At 36.4% G+C, this 19717-nt stretch overlaps 3 protein-coding genes across 3 annotated transcripts; 2 read left to right on the top strand and 1 right to left on the bottom strand.

Moving 5' to 3' along the window:
- LOC21401185 (probable ribosomal RNA small subunit methyltransferase B) lies at window positions 1–5791 on the top strand. The gene is made up of 17 exons (XM_010090135.2): window positions 1–197; window positions 435–497; window positions 1048–1202; window positions 1410–1523; window positions 1607–1672; window positions 2025–2108; window positions 2191–2277; window positions 2678–2769; window positions 2853–2913; window positions 3040–3099; window positions 3287–3347; window positions 3679–3786; window positions 3889–4007; window positions 4087–4158; window positions 4258–4343; window positions 4710–4806; window positions 5096–5791. Exons 1-17 carry the CDS (start codon window positions 74–76, stop codon window positions 5222–5224), a joined length of 1578 nt encoding a protein of 525 aa, XP_010088437.1. The 5' UTR covers window positions 1–73; the 3' UTR covers window positions 5225–5791.
- A 608-nt stretch (window positions 5792–6399) lies between these two features.
- On the top strand, window positions 6400–10754 carry LOC21401186 (poly(A)-specific ribonuclease PARN). The gene is made up of 7 exons (XM_024171493.1): window positions 6400–6778; window positions 7516–7649; window positions 7917–8245; window positions 8426–8539; window positions 8886–9012; window positions 9101–9359; window positions 9625–10754. The coding sequence occupies exons 1-7, from the start codon at window positions 6411–6413 to the stop codon at window positions 10511–10513; spliced, it is 2220 nt and encodes a 739-aa protein (XP_024027261.1). The 5' UTR covers window positions 6400–6410; the 3' UTR covers window positions 10514–10754.
- A 5757-nt stretch (window positions 10755–16511) lies between these two features.
- On the bottom strand, window positions 16512–18701 carry LOC21401187 (probable L-type lectin-domain containing receptor kinase S.7). The gene has a single exon (XM_010090137.2). The coding sequence runs from the start codon at window positions 18547–18549 to the stop codon at window positions 16543–16545; it is 2007 nt and encodes a 668-aa protein (XP_010088439.1). The 5' UTR covers window positions 18550–18701; the 3' UTR covers window positions 16512–16542.
- Between the last annotated feature and the right edge of the window lie 1016 nt (window positions 18702–19717).

The raw sequence follows: 19717 nt of genomic DNA on the forward strand, positions 1-19717 counted from the left end.
TTGAGAAAAACACAGAGGCAGTGTTAGTAATACTTTCAGTCTCACCATCTTCAATCTCACATAACATACAGCAATGGCAGAAGTGTTCTCCCTTCGCGTGCTTCTTCTCGGCGGGACCCACAGAAGAGCTTCTTCTTCTTCTTCCTCTCGCAACTCACTGAAGCCGCCCCTGGCGTCAGTTTCTGCTTCCAGAAAAGGTTAGATTTCGAATCACCATTTTTTATGCCCAAAACAACCATAAGAAAAAAGATTTATGGTACTTGTGATGAATTGTAACATGGGGTAGCGTCAAAGTTTTTGTCTTTTGATTCTTTCTCTAAACCAAAACAAGAACAAAGGTTTAAGGAGTGTGTGTGAATTTCATTTTGGAATTTGTTTGCCTAGTTGGGTCATTGTTATTTATGTAATTCACCAAAAAGGATGTGTTTTTTCAGGTCCTCACACCCATTCGCACAAGACCCAGAAGCTGAATTTGGAGGTTTCACCTCACAGAGCTGGTATTCTCTCTCTCTGGAACAAAATTGGGGGGTTTTTTTTTTTCATATTTAGCTAATTTGATTATTGAGACGTGACATTTTATTGGAAATTGACTTTTTTATGAACTCTTTTAAGTGTGGTAAACGAGCTGGTAGTTTTTCTCTCCACCTGTATAGGCAAAGGCCTTAAGTCCTTTGTGGTGCTACATAGAACATGACAATTATTCTATGTACCAATATTTGTGACAGTATAAGAGCAAAGAATTTAGTTATCACATACAAGTGTTACACTTTTCTAAAATCATTGTATCATAAAACAGATATCATGTTATACCCCCTTACTGTAGAACCAGTCCTTTGTGAAGGACTAAACAGAAACTCTAATATATTTATATACGTTTGTATGCATATATATGTGTGTGCGTGCGCGCGTGTTGGTATGTTGTCTTAGGGCAAAAGAGAATTCACATGACATTGTGTTGGAAACTCACTTTTAACTCTTTTAAGTGTGGCAATTTGTCTTTGTTTACGTTTGGGATTTCTTAGTGAGGATTTGGTCTTTGGATTATAGTGTCTGCGGTGAGGCTGATGAGAATAGAGTTTGGTGGGGCCTTTGCTGACCTTCTAAATGAGAAAGGGAAGGGCTCTGGTGATAATGAGATGGCATATGTGGAAAGAACTCTCGGTTTCTGCACAAGGGATTTAGATGATCGTGATCTTAGATTGGTTAGCACTCTCTTTCCATTTCTCTATTTTGGATAAAATATGCATACAATATGTAACTCGAGTTTAAAACGTGTGTGACATAGTTGTTTCTATTGCAAGTATGCCTTAGGTGTTGTAATTTAGTTCTATCAGATGTCCATGGCACTGAATTTCCTGTTTCCTTCCGGCCCCCCACCCCATTTTTTTTTCTTTTTTTTGACTGCATAGGTTACGGACATTGTTGGTGGGACGATTCGATGGAGGAGATATCTCGATCATTTGATCAGCTCGCTTTTCCACGATGAGAAGGCATTTAGAAGAATGGAACCGCTGCTTTTACAGGTAGCATATTCTTCTATGCTCTCGGCAAGCTTATTTACTGAGTCTCCCATTGATTCATTTCCTTTTGGTGCTTTTCCTTTTAGATTCTCAGAATTGGTTCCTACGAGATTGTGAAGCTAAATATGCCAGCATATGCTGTTGTAGATGAGGTAGAATTCTCTCTCTTTTACCCCAACAAATTCATTTCTCTTCAACGTTTCGCTTTAAGAGATTTTTAGAATAAGTGTGGCAGTCATGTTTTTCTGTTAGGCCTTCATATTCATAATTTAGTTTTTTTTTTCTTTTTTTTTTCTCGAGTAAATATCCGGAATTCATGGCATCATTTCCAAATTGCAACTTTGAATGTGCCAAGTTCTTGCCCTGATTTAGCTTTGGTGCTTCTTTAATCCCCGAGCCTTTTGAATGAATAGTTTCTCAAGAAAGATATGATAATGACATCCTTTTTGCTCCCTTTTTTTAATTATACTTTTATTTGGGTTGGGATTTTGTTGTATAATGCAGAATGCGAGGCTTGCAAAAGTTGCCCTTCGACCAGGTGCTGGTAACATGGTCAATGCGATTCTACGGAAGCTAGTTTTGCTTAAGGTTTTGAATTATCAGTTAGTATTATCCACAGTTATGTAATTTCTCTAAAGGATTTTTTTTAACCTTCAATTTTGGATTGCAGGAAACTGATTCTCTTCCTGTACCCAAATTGGAAGGCGATGATCGTGCACAAGCACGTGCTCTTGCTATATTACACTCTCATCCTGTTGTAAGTTCATTATTGAATGAGACTCATACGCTCGTTTATTTCATAGGTTTTAACTACTATTCAAACCTTTTTGCTACAATGTTTTCTCTCACAAAAATTTGAATTCTATTCAAAACCTATGAATCAAACGGGCACTTATCTTGTGTAGACAAAACCTTGAATATGAAAACTTCTAAGCCGTCCTTCTGTTGTTACTATTATTATTATTTTTTTATATTTTTTATTTAGTTGCTCATTTACTGCAAAAGATTTGACTAACTTGATCTTAAGATTAAACGTCTTGTAAAATGTAAAGTAGAGAAAATGGGTAAAATGAAAATAGAAATTGTTTTCTATTTTTCCTTATTCTGGAATAGGGAACTTAGTTGTGATTGTTGTCAGCTGTTACTATATTTTCCAGTGGATGGTCAGGAGATGGAATAAGTATCTAGGGGAAGAAGAAGCAGTAAAATTGATGGAATGGAATAACAGCGATCCTAGTTACAGCTTAAGGTTTGCGGATTTTCTCACCTCATCAACTTTCTTCTTTGTGTATGATATAAATTATCTTATACTACTTATGGTGCTAATGTCAGGGCAAACAGTGGTAAAGGTATCTCAAGAGCCGATCTTGTGGCCAAGCTTGATTCATTGAAGGTGCTAAATGTGCACTTGATCCTTTATTTTTGGGGGTTCTTTACCTGTTAGTTTTGACTACTTTACCTGTTAGTTTTGACTAAGTGTACTTTTATTTTTTTATTTTTTCTTGTCAATTAACAACAGGTCCCATATGAGCTTTCCTTACACATGAGTGATTTCGTCCGAATCAAAACCGGGTTACAGGTATGAGTGTAAATGGTATAACTTTGTGCTTTGTTAGACACATATATAATTGAAAATGTGAATTCAAGTTATAGGACTTTGTAGAGTAAGAAGGGACTAGAATAATGCCCTCAACCTCTTTTCCTTTAAATGTTATTAGGTCCTTAAAAGCTACTTGTTATCATAATTAAGCACTTTCTAATTTCAGAATGTGATACAAGCTGGTTTGCTGAAAGAGGGCCTATGCTCAGTTCAGGATGAGAGTGCAGGTTAATTTTCACCTCAACTAATTAAAGTGCGTTTGGAACAAGGTTCCGTGCCATGGTTCGTAGCTCGTTATAGTGTTTTCTCTCACAAAACACACGTAAATCGAGAATAGTTCTGAACCATGATTCTGAAGTCATAAACCAAACGTCCTCTTAGTTTTCTACTGCTTAGACTGTAGATTATCATTTTTGTTGTTTTCTTAACATGTGGTCCTTGCGTATCTCATTTGGAGACTAATGTTTTTATATGTGTTTCCATGACTTGTAAAATTTTGGGTTTCTACTTCAACCACATTGTTGTCTCCTTGAGTACGAAAATATAATCTTGGTGCAGGCCTGGTAGTCTCTGTTGTGGATCCTCAACCGGATGAGCAAATTATCGACTGTTGCGCAGCTCCCGGTGGAAAAACCCTTTACATGGCCTCCCGTTTGCATGGCCAAGGTAATTTGTCATCCAGGACCAATCATTTTGTTCTGTGATCTAAGAATTATTTAGAGTTTTATTTCTTTGGACAGCATTTGGAGGTGTTGTATTGGGTTTCAGGTATGATATCTGCGATTGACATAAACAAAGGACGGTTGAGAATCCTCAAAGAGACGGCTAAGTTGCACCAAGTGGATGGTGTCGTTACCACAATCTCCGCCGATCTTCGTATTTTTTCTGTAAGCTTTCAACTTAAATTAAAATATTGTGTTTTCAAACATGTAAACCTTATTCATTGTTTCTATTATTCCTTTCCAGGAAACTAACACCGTTAAGTATGATAAAGTTTTGTTGGATGTTCCATGTTCCGGACTTGGTGTTCTCTCCAAGGTGATTTCATAAGTACAAGTTTTTCTGAGTTTGTGTTTGTATCAAGTCTTCAAAACATCTTTTAACCATCATTGTTTTTGGTTCTTTGACTTTGTGAAGAGAGCGGACTTGCGTTGGAACAGGAAACTGGAGGATATGGAGGAGCTTAAGAATTTACAGGACGAGCTCTTCGATGCAGCTTCCTTGTACGATCAAAACTTTTCTTTCATTGGACTGTTGTTTTTTTTTTTTCCCGTAACTAATGAAATGCGCACTAGAATCAAAAGTAGTTATCCCATTCAATCAAACACAGAGTTAGTAAGTGATTGTAGGGCGTCCTTGTAAAAAGAAAAACATGTGGATACAATTGCTAAGTTTTAAGTTGATTCTTTTCTTCTGTACTTTATCTTTAGCATGGTGGCTTGACAGTTTTTTGCCAGTGTGTATGTAGTAGAAAATTAAACATGATGCTGGTTTTTCTTCTTTTTTTTTCACATAAGAATATTCATAAGTTCATAACCACTATTTGACCTTTTTTCCCCGCTATGTTAATGTTTATTTTGCATCCATAGATTAGTAAAGCCCGGCGGAGTTTTAGTATATAGCACCTGCTCAATAGATCCTGAAGAGAATGAAGATAGAGTTGCTGCATTTCTTCTAAGGCATCCGGTAAGCTTCTTACTATGTTCCCTTTTAAGAGGTTCCTTTTTTTTTTTCTTTTTTCTACACCTAAATCCTTTGCAAGAATAGAACATTATTTCAGTCAAGAAAGGTGAAAAGAAAACCACTAACACTGTAACCAAACGCACCCTAAGAAGTTGCTTTGCTCATATGTATCACAAATTAGTGAAGTAAAATGCAAAGGACAATTTCTGCACTTATGGCGATATTTTGCTTCTTGAATACTTCCGAATTGAGATGCTTCTTTTCTTTTCTTTTTCCCCCCCTTGCATTGCAGGAGTTCCACATAGATCCCGTTGACAGATATGTCTCCACAGATTTCGTAACCGCAGAAGGATTCTATTTTTCCCATCCAGTGAAACATTCACTCGACGGGGCCTTTGCTGCCCGTCTAGTTCGAGCATAGAAATCCTGTGCAATTCCTGAATTACACACTTCCAGTGGTGAATTATGCCAGTGACTGCTGAATCTCCTGCAAGAGTATTCGTGTTTCTTTCTGAGAACAACAATGCTGCCTTCTACGGTCCTCCAGCTTCACGAAAAGACGTGTTTCCATAGGCACGCGCATATGATCTTTCCGAGGTGTTCCTTTTGTTACTGCATCGAAATAAAATCCTTGGTCCAGAAAGAACATCCATTCTCATAGCCCGTGTCTCATCGACATTGCAACGCTTTCAAACTTCTTCTTTGGAAGCACGGACCCACAAAGCGGTGCCTTGATCGAAGACGAGAAGAGGCGACATTGAGGGGAAACTTTTCATCATATCAGGAAAGGCTGGAGAAGCTTCAAATTTGATCTGTGCAGGTGAAGAGAGACTGCACCAGAGAATGCAATGTGTACCAAGTTAAAAATTGAACAAGCATTGCTTTTAAAGTATACTCTTGTATTATTAATTAAAAAAATGGTGCACATCATTAAAATCAAGTTTAATGCGTCATATCATGAGTAGAACGGTGAAACAAATGTGTTAATTTTTATTTTTATTTTCTTTTACCGAATAACAAATACATCATTTCAGTTCTACAGAATTTTCATAATATTTAGGTGTGCATGGATGATATTCGTGTGTATCATTGCTCATTATTTATAAGGATGCGTCTATGGACTCTCTTTTTCTACTTTTTATACCCCTTTTTTAATATTCTTAAATTACTCATTAACAAAATTATTTTTACGGATTCTTAAATTACACATTAACAAAATTATTTTTAAGGATAATAGTATTTTTTAAAAATATTTATAACACACCTCATTCTTAAAAAAAGACATAAATTAAATGGTAATTGTTTATATTTTATGAAGTGACATAAATATTATTTTTACTATTTTAAGTGATTTTTTTTCCCCATAATACCGAGTCCATTCAAGTTAATTTTCGTGTCAATATTGTCATCAATTTGGGTCGAGTTCGTCGCGTCGAATCCACACTGCCACCCAACATCCTTGACGAACGACATCTAAAACAATGTCGTTTCTAGAAAACAATGTCGTATAGTTTCTGTTGTCCACCGTTCACGGTTCACCTCAAAACCGGAGCCAAAGAAACGACCCACCCTTTTCCTCCTCCTCTGCCACTCCAAATGCTCTCACCATGAACCGCCACCGTCCGACCGCCGCGGCCCTCTCACGTGCCCTGTCACGTGCCTTCTCCGCCTCCGCCTCCGCCGCCGAGCCGTCATCGGCGTCGGCGTCGTCGTTCCCTCAGAAGCTGGTGACGAGGTCGAACTTCGAGGCGGCGCTGGCCGAGCTGCGGCGCCACGTCAGGGCGGCGGATTTCGTGGCCGTGGACCTCGAGATGAGCGGCGTCACCAGCGCGCCGTGGCGCGAGTCACTCGGCTTCGACCGCTCCGACGTGCTCTACCTCAAGGTCAAGCACTCCGCCGAGAAGTTCGCCGTCATTCAGTTCGGTGTTTGCCCCTTCCGCTGGGACTCTTCCAAGCAGACTTTCGTCGCTTATCCGTACTCTCTCTCTCTCTAAGTTTCTGGTTGTTTGATGATGAAATGAGGGGAAAGGAAGAAATTTGAGCGAAATGTTTGCTTAATCTTCTTTCGTTGATGCGTAATGATTTTCTTTATTATTTGCATTTTTCTTTTAGGTGACATTGTAGGAAAGGATTAATTGTAGAGTAGGAAATGTTCGATTTTGAATGATACGATGTTCGTCTTTCTATCTCTAAGTTCTGGTTGTTTGATGATGAAACGGAGAGAAAGGGAAAGAAATTTTGAGCGAAATGTTTGCTTAATCTTCTAGATTTGCTTTAGTTTTACCTTTTGGCTGATTGCTTGCATTTTGTATGCCGGTGAAATTCACGGGAATGATCAATTTTGGAGTAGGAAAGTTTTGGTTTTGAACGGTGTTATAATATTGTTTTATGTTTGTTTGCTGAGAAAATAGAGGGCTTGAAAGAGCTAAGAAAATTTCGTTTTGAAACATGGTGCTTTTGCGTGTTGGTAAACAAGCTTGCTAAAAAAGCAACTGATTTAAGTATTTTCATTTGATTTAAGCCTTTAAGAATTGGAATTGCTGATCTTTTGGTTACACGTTTGTTTGCTGAGAAAATAAAGGCAAGAAAGAGTTCATAATTTTTTGTTCTGATGCTTTGCCTGTGGTTTCTTTGTAAGAGATTACCATCGTTTTAGAGCTTACTTTTGTGCATTTTTCATGCGCATTTCTGAATGAGATTGTTCAATTACAGGCACAATTTCTACATTTTTCCGCGTCAAGAACTTCCTACAATCGACCGCTCCTCTTATGAATTTATCTGGCAGACAGGATCAATTGATTTCCTGGCTAGATACCAATTTGATTTCAATGCTTGCATACGAGAAGGTAAATTGGACCGTTTCCCTCTCCCTCTCTCTCTCTCTCTCTCTTCCATATGTATGGTTATGAGTTTTAACTAGGTGCTCATGATTGGAATTTTCTTGCCCAACATAGGTTATGAGTTTTAACTTTCTCTTCTATTAATAGTTACTAAAAGTTATCTCGCTGCTTCATGTTATACAAACTAAAATGTATTTTTTTGATGCTTTCTCAAAGTTTCGTTTCTAGAGATGCTTTCAGTTTGCGAATTTGAACCCAATTGGGTAATCTCAGGAATATCTTATTTATCCAGAAGGCAAGAAGATGAAGCACTGAGACGTCTGAATTCGGGGGATGAAGACGAGTCATCTGCAACATGCTATAACTCAAAAGATGCTGGAGACATACCATTAGTCGCTATGGCGGACATTCTCTTTTCGGAAAGAATGAAGAACAGATTAAGTGAATGGCATGATTGGTTATTGCAGCCTCGAAATAGAGAGTTCCAGTTTCAGGGCAGTTCAAATGACTCCAAACAAAAATTTCAAACCCTTTTTTTCATGATGTGGCCGGCTGTTAATCTGATTGGATTCACTTCTCATCAGCTTCGGTTGATTCAGCTGGTAATTTTGTAATTATATCTTACATCTTCTACCAATTATCATAAAATTGTAATTTGTAAGAAATCATTATTGGACATTTATTAATCATTAACACGTCGTCATAGTACATTGCTCATAATTTTCAATGCTTATCTAGTAAAGTGAATAATGTCTTCTGCCGTGGTCTATGTAAATATGCAGGTCGTTAGAAAAAACTTCAAAGATCTCACTTATGTTCACGTGAAGGGTGACAATGTTTTCTCACAACATCTAGTGGTCTATACAGATTCTAAGGATGACAGAGACTTACTCATTGTAAGAAGCTCCTATCCGTCCCTTAGATGGATTTGATGTGTTTTCCGAATTGTCTTTCTTGTTTGAATGACTACACGGTCAGGCAGTCGAAACAATTGTTTTTAGAATTTAGTAGCGAAATGGATTGTTCTTAGTGCCTTAAAACTTTGAACTGGCATCTTTGTTGGCTAGAAGTGAAGATGGTTGGTCCATCACTAATAATTTGGCATCTATAGATGACCTTAACTATGGGAAAATGCATATGAAGAAAAACAGAAAGAACATTAAAAAGAAAAGTTTTAAAGTTATTGTATCTGCTTCCTGGGAAAAATGAATTTCTTGATGTTCCTTTTTTCTCTTTTACCAGAAAGAAGTGAATAATGAGCATCGGAAACGAGCAGAGAAAAAGATCCAAGCTGCTGTTGGGTTTCGCCATGTTGTCGACCTCTTGTCCTCGGAACGGAAATTGATCGTCGGTCACAATTGTTTCTTGGGTACAGACATGAAATACTAAATCCCATTTTTGTATAAAAGAGTAATCAGATGGTCTATTATTGATATGCTTTCTTCTCTTTGATACAGATATTGCTCATGTATACAACAAATTTATAGGCCCTCTTCCCTCAACAGCTGAAGAATTTGTTTCCTCTGTTAGCAAGTACTTTCCTCACATTATTGACACCAAAATCCTACTGAATACTCATCAAGTACTCCGACAAAGAATGAAGAAATCCAAGACATCATTATCGTCAGCATTCACCTTGTTATGCCCGCATATCTCTCTTAGCTTTGCGGCACTTGAATCCTATGTTAAGGTGGAGGTTGAAGTGGATGATTTGAGGTTTGTTCTTGCTCTCTTCTGTCTATATTGCAAACTTTTTAGTGCTTAGATCATTCAACTTATTTTAGTGTCAATTTTGGGGGAAAAGAAAAGGAAGAAGAAAAATGCATTTTGATGAACCTTCTCACATGATCTCCTCTCCTCTATGAGGTTTCTTAGAGGTCAAAAGAAAATCCACATCATGTTTCGATAATTAATGTACGTGGGAGTTATTTTCAACAAAACTGAGGCCACCTTAGTGTAAAAATTAGCTATCTATTTGCAGGTCCTCCAGCTGGAATTCCGGAGCCAAGCATGATGCGGGATATGATGCTTTTATGACGGGATGCATTTTTGCTCAGGCATGCGGTTATATTGGCATTGATTTTAAACTCCATTCACCCTCGGAAAGTTTAGCTGAGAATGAAAAACTCCAGAAGCACATCAACCTTCTGTATCTCAGTTGGACTAATGCAGACATTATTGATCTAACGAATGGTAATAAGGTTACAGCGTCCGTGGAATATAGCCAGAAAAAGCGGTACTCAAATGTTGTGTTTGAGAACGTTGTGTTAATTTGGGGATTTCCTTCCGAACTCAAGGCAAGGCACATAAGAGAATGCTTCTCAAAAACCTTTGGTGTGACCTCCGTTACTTTTGTCTACCAGATGGATCCAACTGCAGTTTTTGTTCAGTTTTCCAAAACCAAACTCGTCTCCGACTTTCTCAGTTTAATGGAAACTCTGGAGAAAAATAATGATCCAATCTCGGTTTTGCATCCTCTCAGCGAACTTTTAAAAGGCGGGAACACTCGTGCTGCTACTTATGAAACTTACAAGCAAATTTGCGGCACACCTATTTCAAAAGTCTTATTTGCAGATCAGGCAGAGGCATTCGGTGCTAAACGGAAGACCGACTTCGTGGAATCTTCTAAGACAGCAATGGATACTCAAGAAGATAAAAATCCTGTCTCAGAAAACTCCGTTTTTGTAGATTTATTATCGGCACCCTGGGGTGAGAAAGCGGCCCAGGCTGCTTCAAACTATGCTGGCAAAACCAAGCCAGGGATGATTGACAATTTGGAAAATGATTCATTTCATGGCTGCCTCTCCGGTGATGAGATTTTAAATTCTGTTTATGCTGCTGAAGAGACTCAGCTGGTCAGAACTAGTTAAGTTGTGAGTGACCCAGATCAATTAAACTCTTTTTTTTTTCCTTTTTTTTTTTTTTTTTTTTTTTGCAATGATATTGGGATCAAAATTATCTGTGTTCTACTGTTATTTTTATTTAATTTTGTATACGACATTTAGGAATGAACTACTAGGAACAATAGAAGAAATGAAATTTGGAATCTGTATCGCAGAGAACCTTTTCGGCTGGAGCCAAATGACATTCTCTCTCATCAATACATAGAGAATTCCTTGGCAGTTTTAGATTTTTGTGGCAGTTGGCACTTAATGGATTAATTTTCCCTCTCTCAACTTCAACTTATTTAGTACTTGATAGCGAATACAAAGAAAACCTGGTACTTTTTATTGGTGCTATTAATTAAAGTAGTTGTTTTACACACAAAAGTTATAGATATCGAGCACAAAGAAACCTGAAAATAGTTTTTTTTTTTTTTTTTTTTTTTTGGAGTTTATTGGTGTTATTAACAGTTAAATTAGTTGTTTCACTCAAATTTTATACCATCTGTCTCATAGATTTAATGGTTTTTGATCTTCCTCCAAAGATGTACATTTTAGCGGAAAGAAAATAGTTCCTCTGCAAAACAAAAAAGTTCCTCTGGTGAATCAGAAATGAATAAATAAAAAGAATAAAGAAAATAAAAGAAAAGAAAATCAATGGATGAGGATTTGGTGATTGGACCTATCGTGTTCTTGGATATATATATATATATATATATATATATTCATTCTTAATCTACTTGAAACTATCTTTAGTATATGTTGACATCAACTACCGCCAATGGAAATGTTTTATCACGGTTTTTGTTTGTATTCACCTTTCAAAGTCCATTTTTTTTACCGCTGCTAAATCTGTCTCTTCTTGGGGTGGGTGGGAAGTAATATGGCATAAACGGAAATATCAAAATTGACTCATGATAATGATGTTTGCTAATTAATACACATCAAATCAAGAGAATTTTGATCTCTTAAACAACAAAAAGACAAAAAAAAGGATCAAAGGAAGTGTAGGGTATTGCCGCATGAATATCAAATAGAGACTGCCATTTTTTTTTCCTTTTAGTTCTATTTCTTTTGCAAAAAAAATAGTTTATTCGTAGCTTTTTTTTTGGGGGGGGCTAAAAGAGTATATTCATAGCATTTTTTTTATTACTTTTTTGCACAAAAAAATGGCTATGAACTTCTCCAAATCAAATCCAATTTATTGTTCATGCCTAAATATGGATAACCATGAAATTATAAGTCTGATGAGAGTAGTATTTTTTTTCTTAGTATTTTTTTCTCTTTAATTTTTCACGATTTGACAAGTAGTTCTCTGAAGTTTTGAATTTAGCAAATTACGCCTTCGTTTAATAAAATATGCCAAATTACCCTAAAGTGATAATAATTTAAAATTTTAGACAAAAACATAAGGCCATTGACTTTCTTTGTACACATTACAGAAGTTCGAATTTTGAAGGCGCAAATGTTAGAAATTTTGAATGATGATAGATAAAGTATGTAATGTCACATGCATAAAGACGTTTTTTTAAGTTTTAGCAGTCTTAATTTAAAAATTTGGGAAATTTTGCAATATTTTACTAAAATCCAATGAGTAATTTGTTAAAAAATCAAAAGTTCAAGAACTAATTCACTAGAAATTCTCTCATTAGAAAATATAACTAGAAATCTAAACCGTAAAATATTCGAACAAACTTTAATTTTTTCTTAGAAAAGAACTTGTGTAAAGAGCTCTTTGAACTTATAACTAATCGAAGAATGTAAAATCACCAAGGGATTAATTAAACCTACAAACCACCAGAATCTAAGTAGATTTTAAAATGAGAACAAAAAGATGACTTATAAATTTTCTTAAACAAATTGAAAAATACTACAAGAATTTGAGAAGTAAGAAGTTTTACATTTTTTTTTTTTTTTTTTTTTGTGCTTGTAGAAATTTAACTTGATTTGTTGGGGTGAAAAAAGAGAAGAAATTGCTTCCGTTACGAGGTAAAACCCTAGATGGCTGAAGTGGTGCCGCATCAAATGTCCCCCACCATGCATGTCTTCCACGTGTCCGATTCGGTCTGATTTGACGGTCTTGATTTGTTTAAATCACGAGAGAAAAGCCACTCTAGTCTCTAAATCCCCGTACCACGCGTGAACAGAGTCAGGTGACCTTTTGGGTCCACCTGCAATAGCCGGTCACTATCCCTTACCAAATTTGGTTTCACATTTATGAGTTACTTGTACGTTTCTTATATTCTGTTACTATTTTCTAATTGGTACGTAATTAATTAAAATTTCCCCCCAAAAAATGTATTTTTCCTCTCCAATAAGATACACTTATTCATTCAAAAGTAATAATAATTAAAAAAAAAAAACTATAAATGCGAAGGTAAAAAGGTTGAGTCAGGTTTTGAACAATCTCTAATTTGTAGAAACTGCCAAATTATAAATAATAAATGAATCTTAATTAGAGGACCACTTTAACCGTACCACCCGGTCACCGTCCACAAGCCACCGGCTGCAGCCGGTTACCACTTCCCTATTAATAGGGTCATCTATCAAGCAAGCGTAAAATGTGAATGCTCCATGGGGTTGAGAGTTTTTACCTAATACGTCTCTCTCTCTCTCTCTCTCTCTCTCTCTATAGAACACTCTTGGTTATCCGTTTCATCTAATTTGTTTGTTCTTCCTCATCATTTCTTTGGCAAGATTTGCTTTCATTTCACAAGAAGTTTTCATAGAAAAATAGAGATAATCTAGCTAGTAGAAAAAACGCTATTCCTTAGAGAGAGAGAGAGAGAGAGAGAGAGAGAGAGAGAGGAAGACAAAAAAAGGAAAAGGAGCTTTCATGTCGATTTTGTGGAGCCAAAATCTTGAAGCACCACATAAGGGTATTGACTTTCTTTACCTAGTTTCTTATTTTCAGTCCTTTTTTTTTTAAGCTGTAGCGTGTTTCATGCTGGTTTTTAATTAAAAATATATATGGTTTTTGTAAACTATATTAGATTCTATTATATTGATATGCATGCATGCGATGATCCCTTAATTGTCATATATATGAATATGTTAATAATAAATGAATGAGCAATGTAGTGCAGTTAACACAAATAAACGAATAAAAAATAAATAAGGTTTTTTAACTGGTCCATATATATATATATATATATATATATATGTATATATGTGTGTGTTTATGTTTCTCAAAGTTTCATCTTTGAGAACCTAGCTTTTTCTAATGACATAATGATACTATACTATGGAGGTTCATTTATATTTGGCAACTGTTTTTCTGCTTCTTGTCAAATTTTTTTTCAGCCCTGCAAATATATTATCCTATTTACTACCATGAAAACTACCTCATGACCATGATATAATATAATATATTATACATATACATCTGTGTGTGTGTGTGTGTGTGTGTGTGTGGTCGTTCCAAAATCAAGTTGTTATGTCTATTTTTGCGCTACCGTCAACTGCTTTATATGGCTATGCATATAATGCATGGAATATACATTCATAAGATTAAACAAACACATTAATTGTGAGGTTTTTTTTTTTTTTTTTTTTTTATTAGACATGCATATAACTCGATGTTACAAAAGCTACATATATATACATATCCTTGTAATGTCATTCTAATTTCTAAAGCAATATGTTGGTTTCAACAACAGGAGAAGATCCATATATATATATATATATATATATTGAAGAACAACAGTCAAGTGGTTACACAAATCATGTTGACAGAAGAGAGAGAGCACAACCCGCCAAGAGCTAAAGAGAGACTTTGCCTTTGTTGGGAGTGTGCTTTCTCTTCTTCTGTCAGCATTTATCGCACTCCATTTTGATTTGTGATGTGAATATGCCAGCCACCACTTGATCCTCATCAAACGGCTTGAATGATGTAAGATTTTCTTGAACTCAATTGTAAATATACATATAGCTACGAAACTAATGCGCATGTATATTTTGGTCTCATATATAGATTTATAGGTTTCTGGTGAAAATGAGAATTTTCTTTTAATATAACACTTTATTGTTTGCTTAAAGTAGTACTTCTCTCTTCCAACAAAGAGAGAGAGAGAGAGAGAGAGAGAGAGAGAGAGAGAGAGAGAGAGAGAGAGAGAGGGGAGAGAGAGGGAGGAGAGAGAGAGAGAGAGAAGTTAACGGCCACATGGCCATTATAATTATAATAACTACTTTGTTATTTTCCCTTGTTTTTTTATTAATTACAAGTGAAACGCGCATATATATTTGAAGAAATTAATTGATCAGAAATAGGAAGATGACACAATAACTTTCATTATTATGAAATCACCCTTAGACAAAATGAGTTTCATTTCAAGAATGTGTCATTGAGATTGCCCTTATTTTGGTGTCTTAAAAGTTATAAGTTCCATCCCTAGAAAGCAAAATTCATTTCATAAATGCAATGACACATGATGCAAATCAACAAGTATGCCAATTTTTAAATTTTTTTTCCCTTAGTATATATGTACTAACACTATTTTCCCTCAGCAGGTTATATATATATTATATACACACACATACACATAACACACCACTTCATCTCACCATCTTTTTCAGAAGAGTAATGATACATAATCATGAATGTCATGAAAAGCATACGTCAAAATTCTCTTAAGTTTCATAAAAGTAGAATTATTGTTTCGAACTTGCTTATTTACTCCTAACAAACTAAATTTTAGTTTCATAATTATGTGTCACCATGAATTTTTTTTTTTTTTTCTCTTTTTCATGCTGAGCATCATTATATCCTTTCCAATAAAAGAAATGACAACAAAAAATTCATTTTCATTTCTGCTTTTACAAATAATAGTATCATTTAAATCAAATCAAAGGCAGTATCAGGAGGGTCATATTTCTGGTCCAATCTTGGTTGCTACTAGGAACTGATATATATTATCCAGCAGATTCCTTCCAAATATTCATGGCAAAGAAGAATGGAAGAACTTGGTATTAAGTTAAGCTGTAATATTTTTTTTCCCATTTATTCTATATATATATATATATAAACTTTTTTTTTTTTTTGCTCAAAGACTAATGTAACAGTGTATGGACGAGTTAAATTATAATGTGCTTCAGTTGAAATTTGTATGATGAAGTTCAAGATTCCAGAGTCCCCTTTCTCTTAACCTTACTAGATAATTGTGTTTTATGTACTTGTTTGTAATTATATACTGACATGAGAATTCTTTGGTAGAGTATATTCCTATCGGTAAGGCACTGTTTTTATTTATTTATTTATTTATTAGGTTCTGTCAATTTTTTATACTATCTTATTTAATCCAATTTTTATGTGATTTTGATTAGAAACACATCAAATATTAATAATGTTGATATATGAATTATTATTGCTTCTGTTTACTTTACTATGTGGTTTGATGAGAAACCAATATTGGAAATGCTTTTTGTACTTGTGGTGACTCAAAACAATATGGTTTTCAAGGAAGGAATCAATGTTTCTTTCCTGATGGTCTTATCAACTATTTACTAAATAATCAAGTGCTTTGAAATAATCGTTGGATCAACAAAAACTTTTTTAGCCTTTTTACTAGTGCTTATAAAGGAAAAATCTTTCACTCAAGATAATAATGTCAGTACAAAACTCTTAAAACGACATAAAGTTGCTGTATGGAAAATTTTCATTTTTTTTTAAGTGTATATTATGTAAACAAAACGGCTCCTGAATCAGAGAGATCTTTAATTGGTCATTGCATGGAAACTAAGAAATGTTACATACTATAGCTTGTTGAATTTGTAACTGTAACAGAAAGAATACTTAAGCAAGCTTCTTATATGATAAGGAAAAAAGCAGAGACCACATATATAGTTCAATAAATGTTGAACTCAGTCAATGAACTGCTATAAGTCTCTTCTTTTATCTCCATTATACAAAAAAGGATACCAAAAATACTTTAAAAAAAATCAAAGAATGAAAAATCCTACTATCTTATAGTATGAAATGTGACTAATGTATATAAAGAAGGCCTTGAAAAGAAAAAAAATCAAACAGAGGTAATCTTAATCTCATACTCATCATCATCATCAGAAACAATGTCATCCAAGGTGAGAGGCAAGCCACAAGAGAAAGTGATGCTAGGCTTGAGCCTTGGTACCGCGACTGGTTCGGCCTCGTTGTTCAATATCTGCAACACCCTCCTCATCGAGGGCCTCTCCGCGCTATCAGGGTTGGCGCAGCTCAGCCCCACAAGCAACAGCTTCCTCATCTCCTCCTCCCTAAACTCCCCAACTAGCCTCTTGTCAGCAGCCTCAATGATCTTCCCTTCGGAGTGCCAACCCCAAACCCAATCCACCAAATTCACCATCTTCTGACCGCCCGTCTCTCGCTCTATCGGCCTCCTCCCACAAGCCACTTCAAGGATCACAACACCATAACTGAAAACATCCGTCTTCTCAGTGGCCTTCCCATATTGAAGATACTCGGGTGCGAGGTAGCCCATTGTCCCGGCGGTTAGAGTAGAAACCGGGCTCTTGTCGTGGTCCATAAGCTTCGCTAACCCGAAATCTCCCAACCTTGGATTGAAATTCCCATCAAGCAACACATTTCCTGTCTTTATGTCCCTATGGATGACCTGTTGCTCACACTCTTGGTGAAGATATGTCAAAACAGAAGCCAGCCCAACTGCGATGTTGTGCCTATGAGACCAACTCAACACGTTTTCGCCTTTCCCGGGCTGTTGTTGTTCTTGGTAAAGCAACTTGTCAAGGCTGCCATTGGGCATGTAATCATAGACAAGAAGCAATTCACCTTTCTCAACACACCACCCTTGGAGCTGAGCCAGATTCTTATGCCTCAAGCAAGCGATAATCGAGAGCTCGGCCAAGAACTCAATTTTCCCCTCGTGGGAATGCCTCGACCTCTTCACCGCGGCTATGGTCCCCGAGCCATCAAAGAAGGCTTTGTACACTGTCCCAAAGGCTCCATGCCCTATGATCCTACTAGAATGAAACCCTTTTGTGGCCAACTTCAGCTCTCTATAAGTGAACTCTCTAGGACCTGCCAAAACATCACTTTTGAAGCTCTTTTGAGTCTTAAAACTCTTCCATTTTCTCAAAGACACATAACCAAACACCACAAGGACAACCAAAAAGAAGGCTGGACCAGCAATCCCGAGCCCCAAACCGAGCCTTTTGTGATCATTACTCGAAGAATTCCTCGCCGGAATCATCGGTGTCATCATCACCGTGTTGTCCGACACATTGTGAGGATTCAATCTTGACCTTAATTTCAAAAACCCATATGTAGAGAAACTCCAATTCTCAATCAAATGAAGCTCAGTACTTCCTTCAGTGGAAGCTGAAAACCCCAAATACATATTCTCCTTCAAGTACTTGGAGAGATCAATGTCCACGCTTAAAACCGGATTATCGGGCTTAAGATTCGAGTAACTAAGGAAGATCTTAAGCTTTTCTTGATCCTTCTTGTAATCAATCCAAGCAGTTATGGCATTCCCACTCTTGAGACTAATCTCCTGGAGCATCACATCCCCGGTCTTGATCGAAATTAGGCTCTCGACATCGAGCCCGACATGGTTGTCGTTCGGGTCCTCGAAATGCGGGTCCATTCGAGTGTCGAATTCGATTGCGACGAACTTGTTTTGCGTCAGTTGGGAGGAATTGACGAGGCCCAGGTAACCTCCGGGGCTACCGAGCGTGCGATTCTCCGGCGAGAGGAAGAAGGAGAGGCCGTCGCCGGAGGAGTCCGGGTTGATGTTGGTGATGGAGAAGGAGAATTTTGTGGAGAAAGATGCCGTGGAGTTGGTTTCAGGGTCGTGGAATCTGACGGGGTTGTTGTAGATGACGGTCCCGGCGCTGGAGGACGGCACGCCGAGCTCTCGGGTGAGGCCTAATACGCCGTTTCGGAGGTACGAGTCGCCGAGGAGAGTGAAGTTTCTGAGGCTGAAGGAAGGGAAGTCAAAGCTGACATTGTGAGCAGAGGAGTGAAAAAAGAAAAAGATGATGGAGAAAACAAGAAGCTTTCTTGGAGGCATAATTAATGGATTTTCAGAGTATTTTGATTTCGTGCCGTGATTTTTGAAGGAGAAAGAGAAATGGGTTTTGTTTTGTTTTTGTGATATGTTTGGCTTTTTTGAGATCGGAGAGAGGTTGGGGATAATTCAGAACAGAGTTGTTTGGAGAGAAAGAAAAGTGTGGAGAGAGAGAGATGGGAAGAGAGGGAAAGTGGGGCTTTAACGGTTAACAACGGTGATGATTGAAACGACAATGTTTTTTTTTTCATTTATTGAGTTAGTGGGTTTTGTGACTTTTGTTAAACGACAAGTTGGGTCAGAGTTTGAAAGGAGGAGCGGATTTGACAATTAAAACAAAAAAAAGAAAAAAAAAAAAACCAATGTGGGGTCTCAAACTGTTTTAGACGTATTCAAAACTGACCGTTTTCGTGTCTATTATGATTGTGATGTTTTTGTGTGCAAGAAAATTGGGTTCCCATTGACTGACCAATTTGAATAGAATAATGTTTGTAATTAGGCTGAAGCTAAGCTCCCGATTATTTTATCGATTCGAGTTTAAAATTTAATTACAGTAAAAAGTTTTCAGAAATAATCACATCTAACTTTTTTGTTACAGTAAAAGCTCTCACATAAAGGGCCCATTCGAGTTTTTAATTCGAGTTAAGATGTGATATTGTGTGAGAGCTTTTTACTGTAGTAAAAAAGTTAGATGTGATTGTTTCTGAAAGCTTTTTACTGTAGCAAAACTCGAATTCTAAACTCAAATTAGCAAAAAGAATGGGTCAAAAGTCACATCTCAACTCGAATTAAAAACTCGAATCAACGAACTAAACGGACCCTAGTACAAAAGAAAAATGAGCTTTCTAGAACAGTGTTATTCGGCTATTTGGCCTATTTGTTTCAAAAGAAAAATGAGCTTTCTAGAGCAATGATATTTGGCTATTTAACCTGTTTGTTTCACTAGTTCGGCTTAATTCAGCTCAGTTCAAGCTATGAATCAAGTTTATAATCGTGTGTGGTAAGCACGTAGTAAAAATTATATTTTCTGTTCAAATTGATTTAAACTGTCTAACTTAGAATTTAAGTCACTTTTTCATTTTAATAGTTCTAACTATTTTTAAATAGTAAAAAATGTCCACTCTCTTAACTTTTTACACCTACAAAACACAAATCAGATTTTATTTTTTGT

The sequence above is a fragment of the Morus notabilis genome, unplaced genomic scaffold, assembly GCF_000414095.1.
Source record: "Morus notabilis unplaced genomic scaffold, ASM41409v2 Scaffold1185, whole genome shotgun sequence".
Lineage (NCBI taxonomy): Eukaryota > Viridiplantae > Streptophyta > Magnoliopsida > Rosales > Moraceae > Morus > Morus notabilis.

What these genes read in the sequence shown, in the direction of transcription:
- LOC21401185 (XM_010090135.2), top strand. Translation starts at nt 74, where the DNA reads ATGGCAGAAGTGTTCTCCCTTCGCGTGCTTCTTCTCGGCGGGACCCAC. An exon ending in CATATGCTGTTGTAGATGAG is followed by an intron (nt 1,673 to 2,024) that starts GTAGAATTCTCT and finishes TGTATAATGCAG; the next exon opens with AATGCGAGGCTTGCAAAAGT. An exon ending in CTCCCGTTTGCATGGCCAAG is followed by an intron (nt 3,787 to 3,888) that starts GTAATTTGTCAT and finishes ATTGGGTTTCAG; the next exon opens with GTATGATATCTGCGATTGAC.
- LOC21401187 (XM_010090137.2), bottom strand. Translation starts at nt 18,549, where the DNA reads ATGCCTCCAAGAAAGCTTCTTGTTTTCTCCATCATCTTTTTCTTTTTT.
- LOC21401186 (XM_024171493.1), top strand. Translation starts at nt 6,411, where the DNA reads ATGAACCGCCACCGTCCGACCGCCGCGGCCCTCTCACGTGCCCTGTCA. An exon ending in CGGTCACAATTGTTTCTTGG is followed by an intron (nt 9,013 to 9,100) that starts GTACAGACATGA and finishes TCTTTGATACAG; the next exon opens with ATATTGCTCATGTATACAAC. An exon ending in GTTGAAGTGGATGATTTGAG is followed by an intron (nt 9,360 to 9,624) that starts GTTTGTTCTTGC and finishes ATCTATTTGCAG; the next exon opens with GTCCTCCAGCTGGAATTCCG.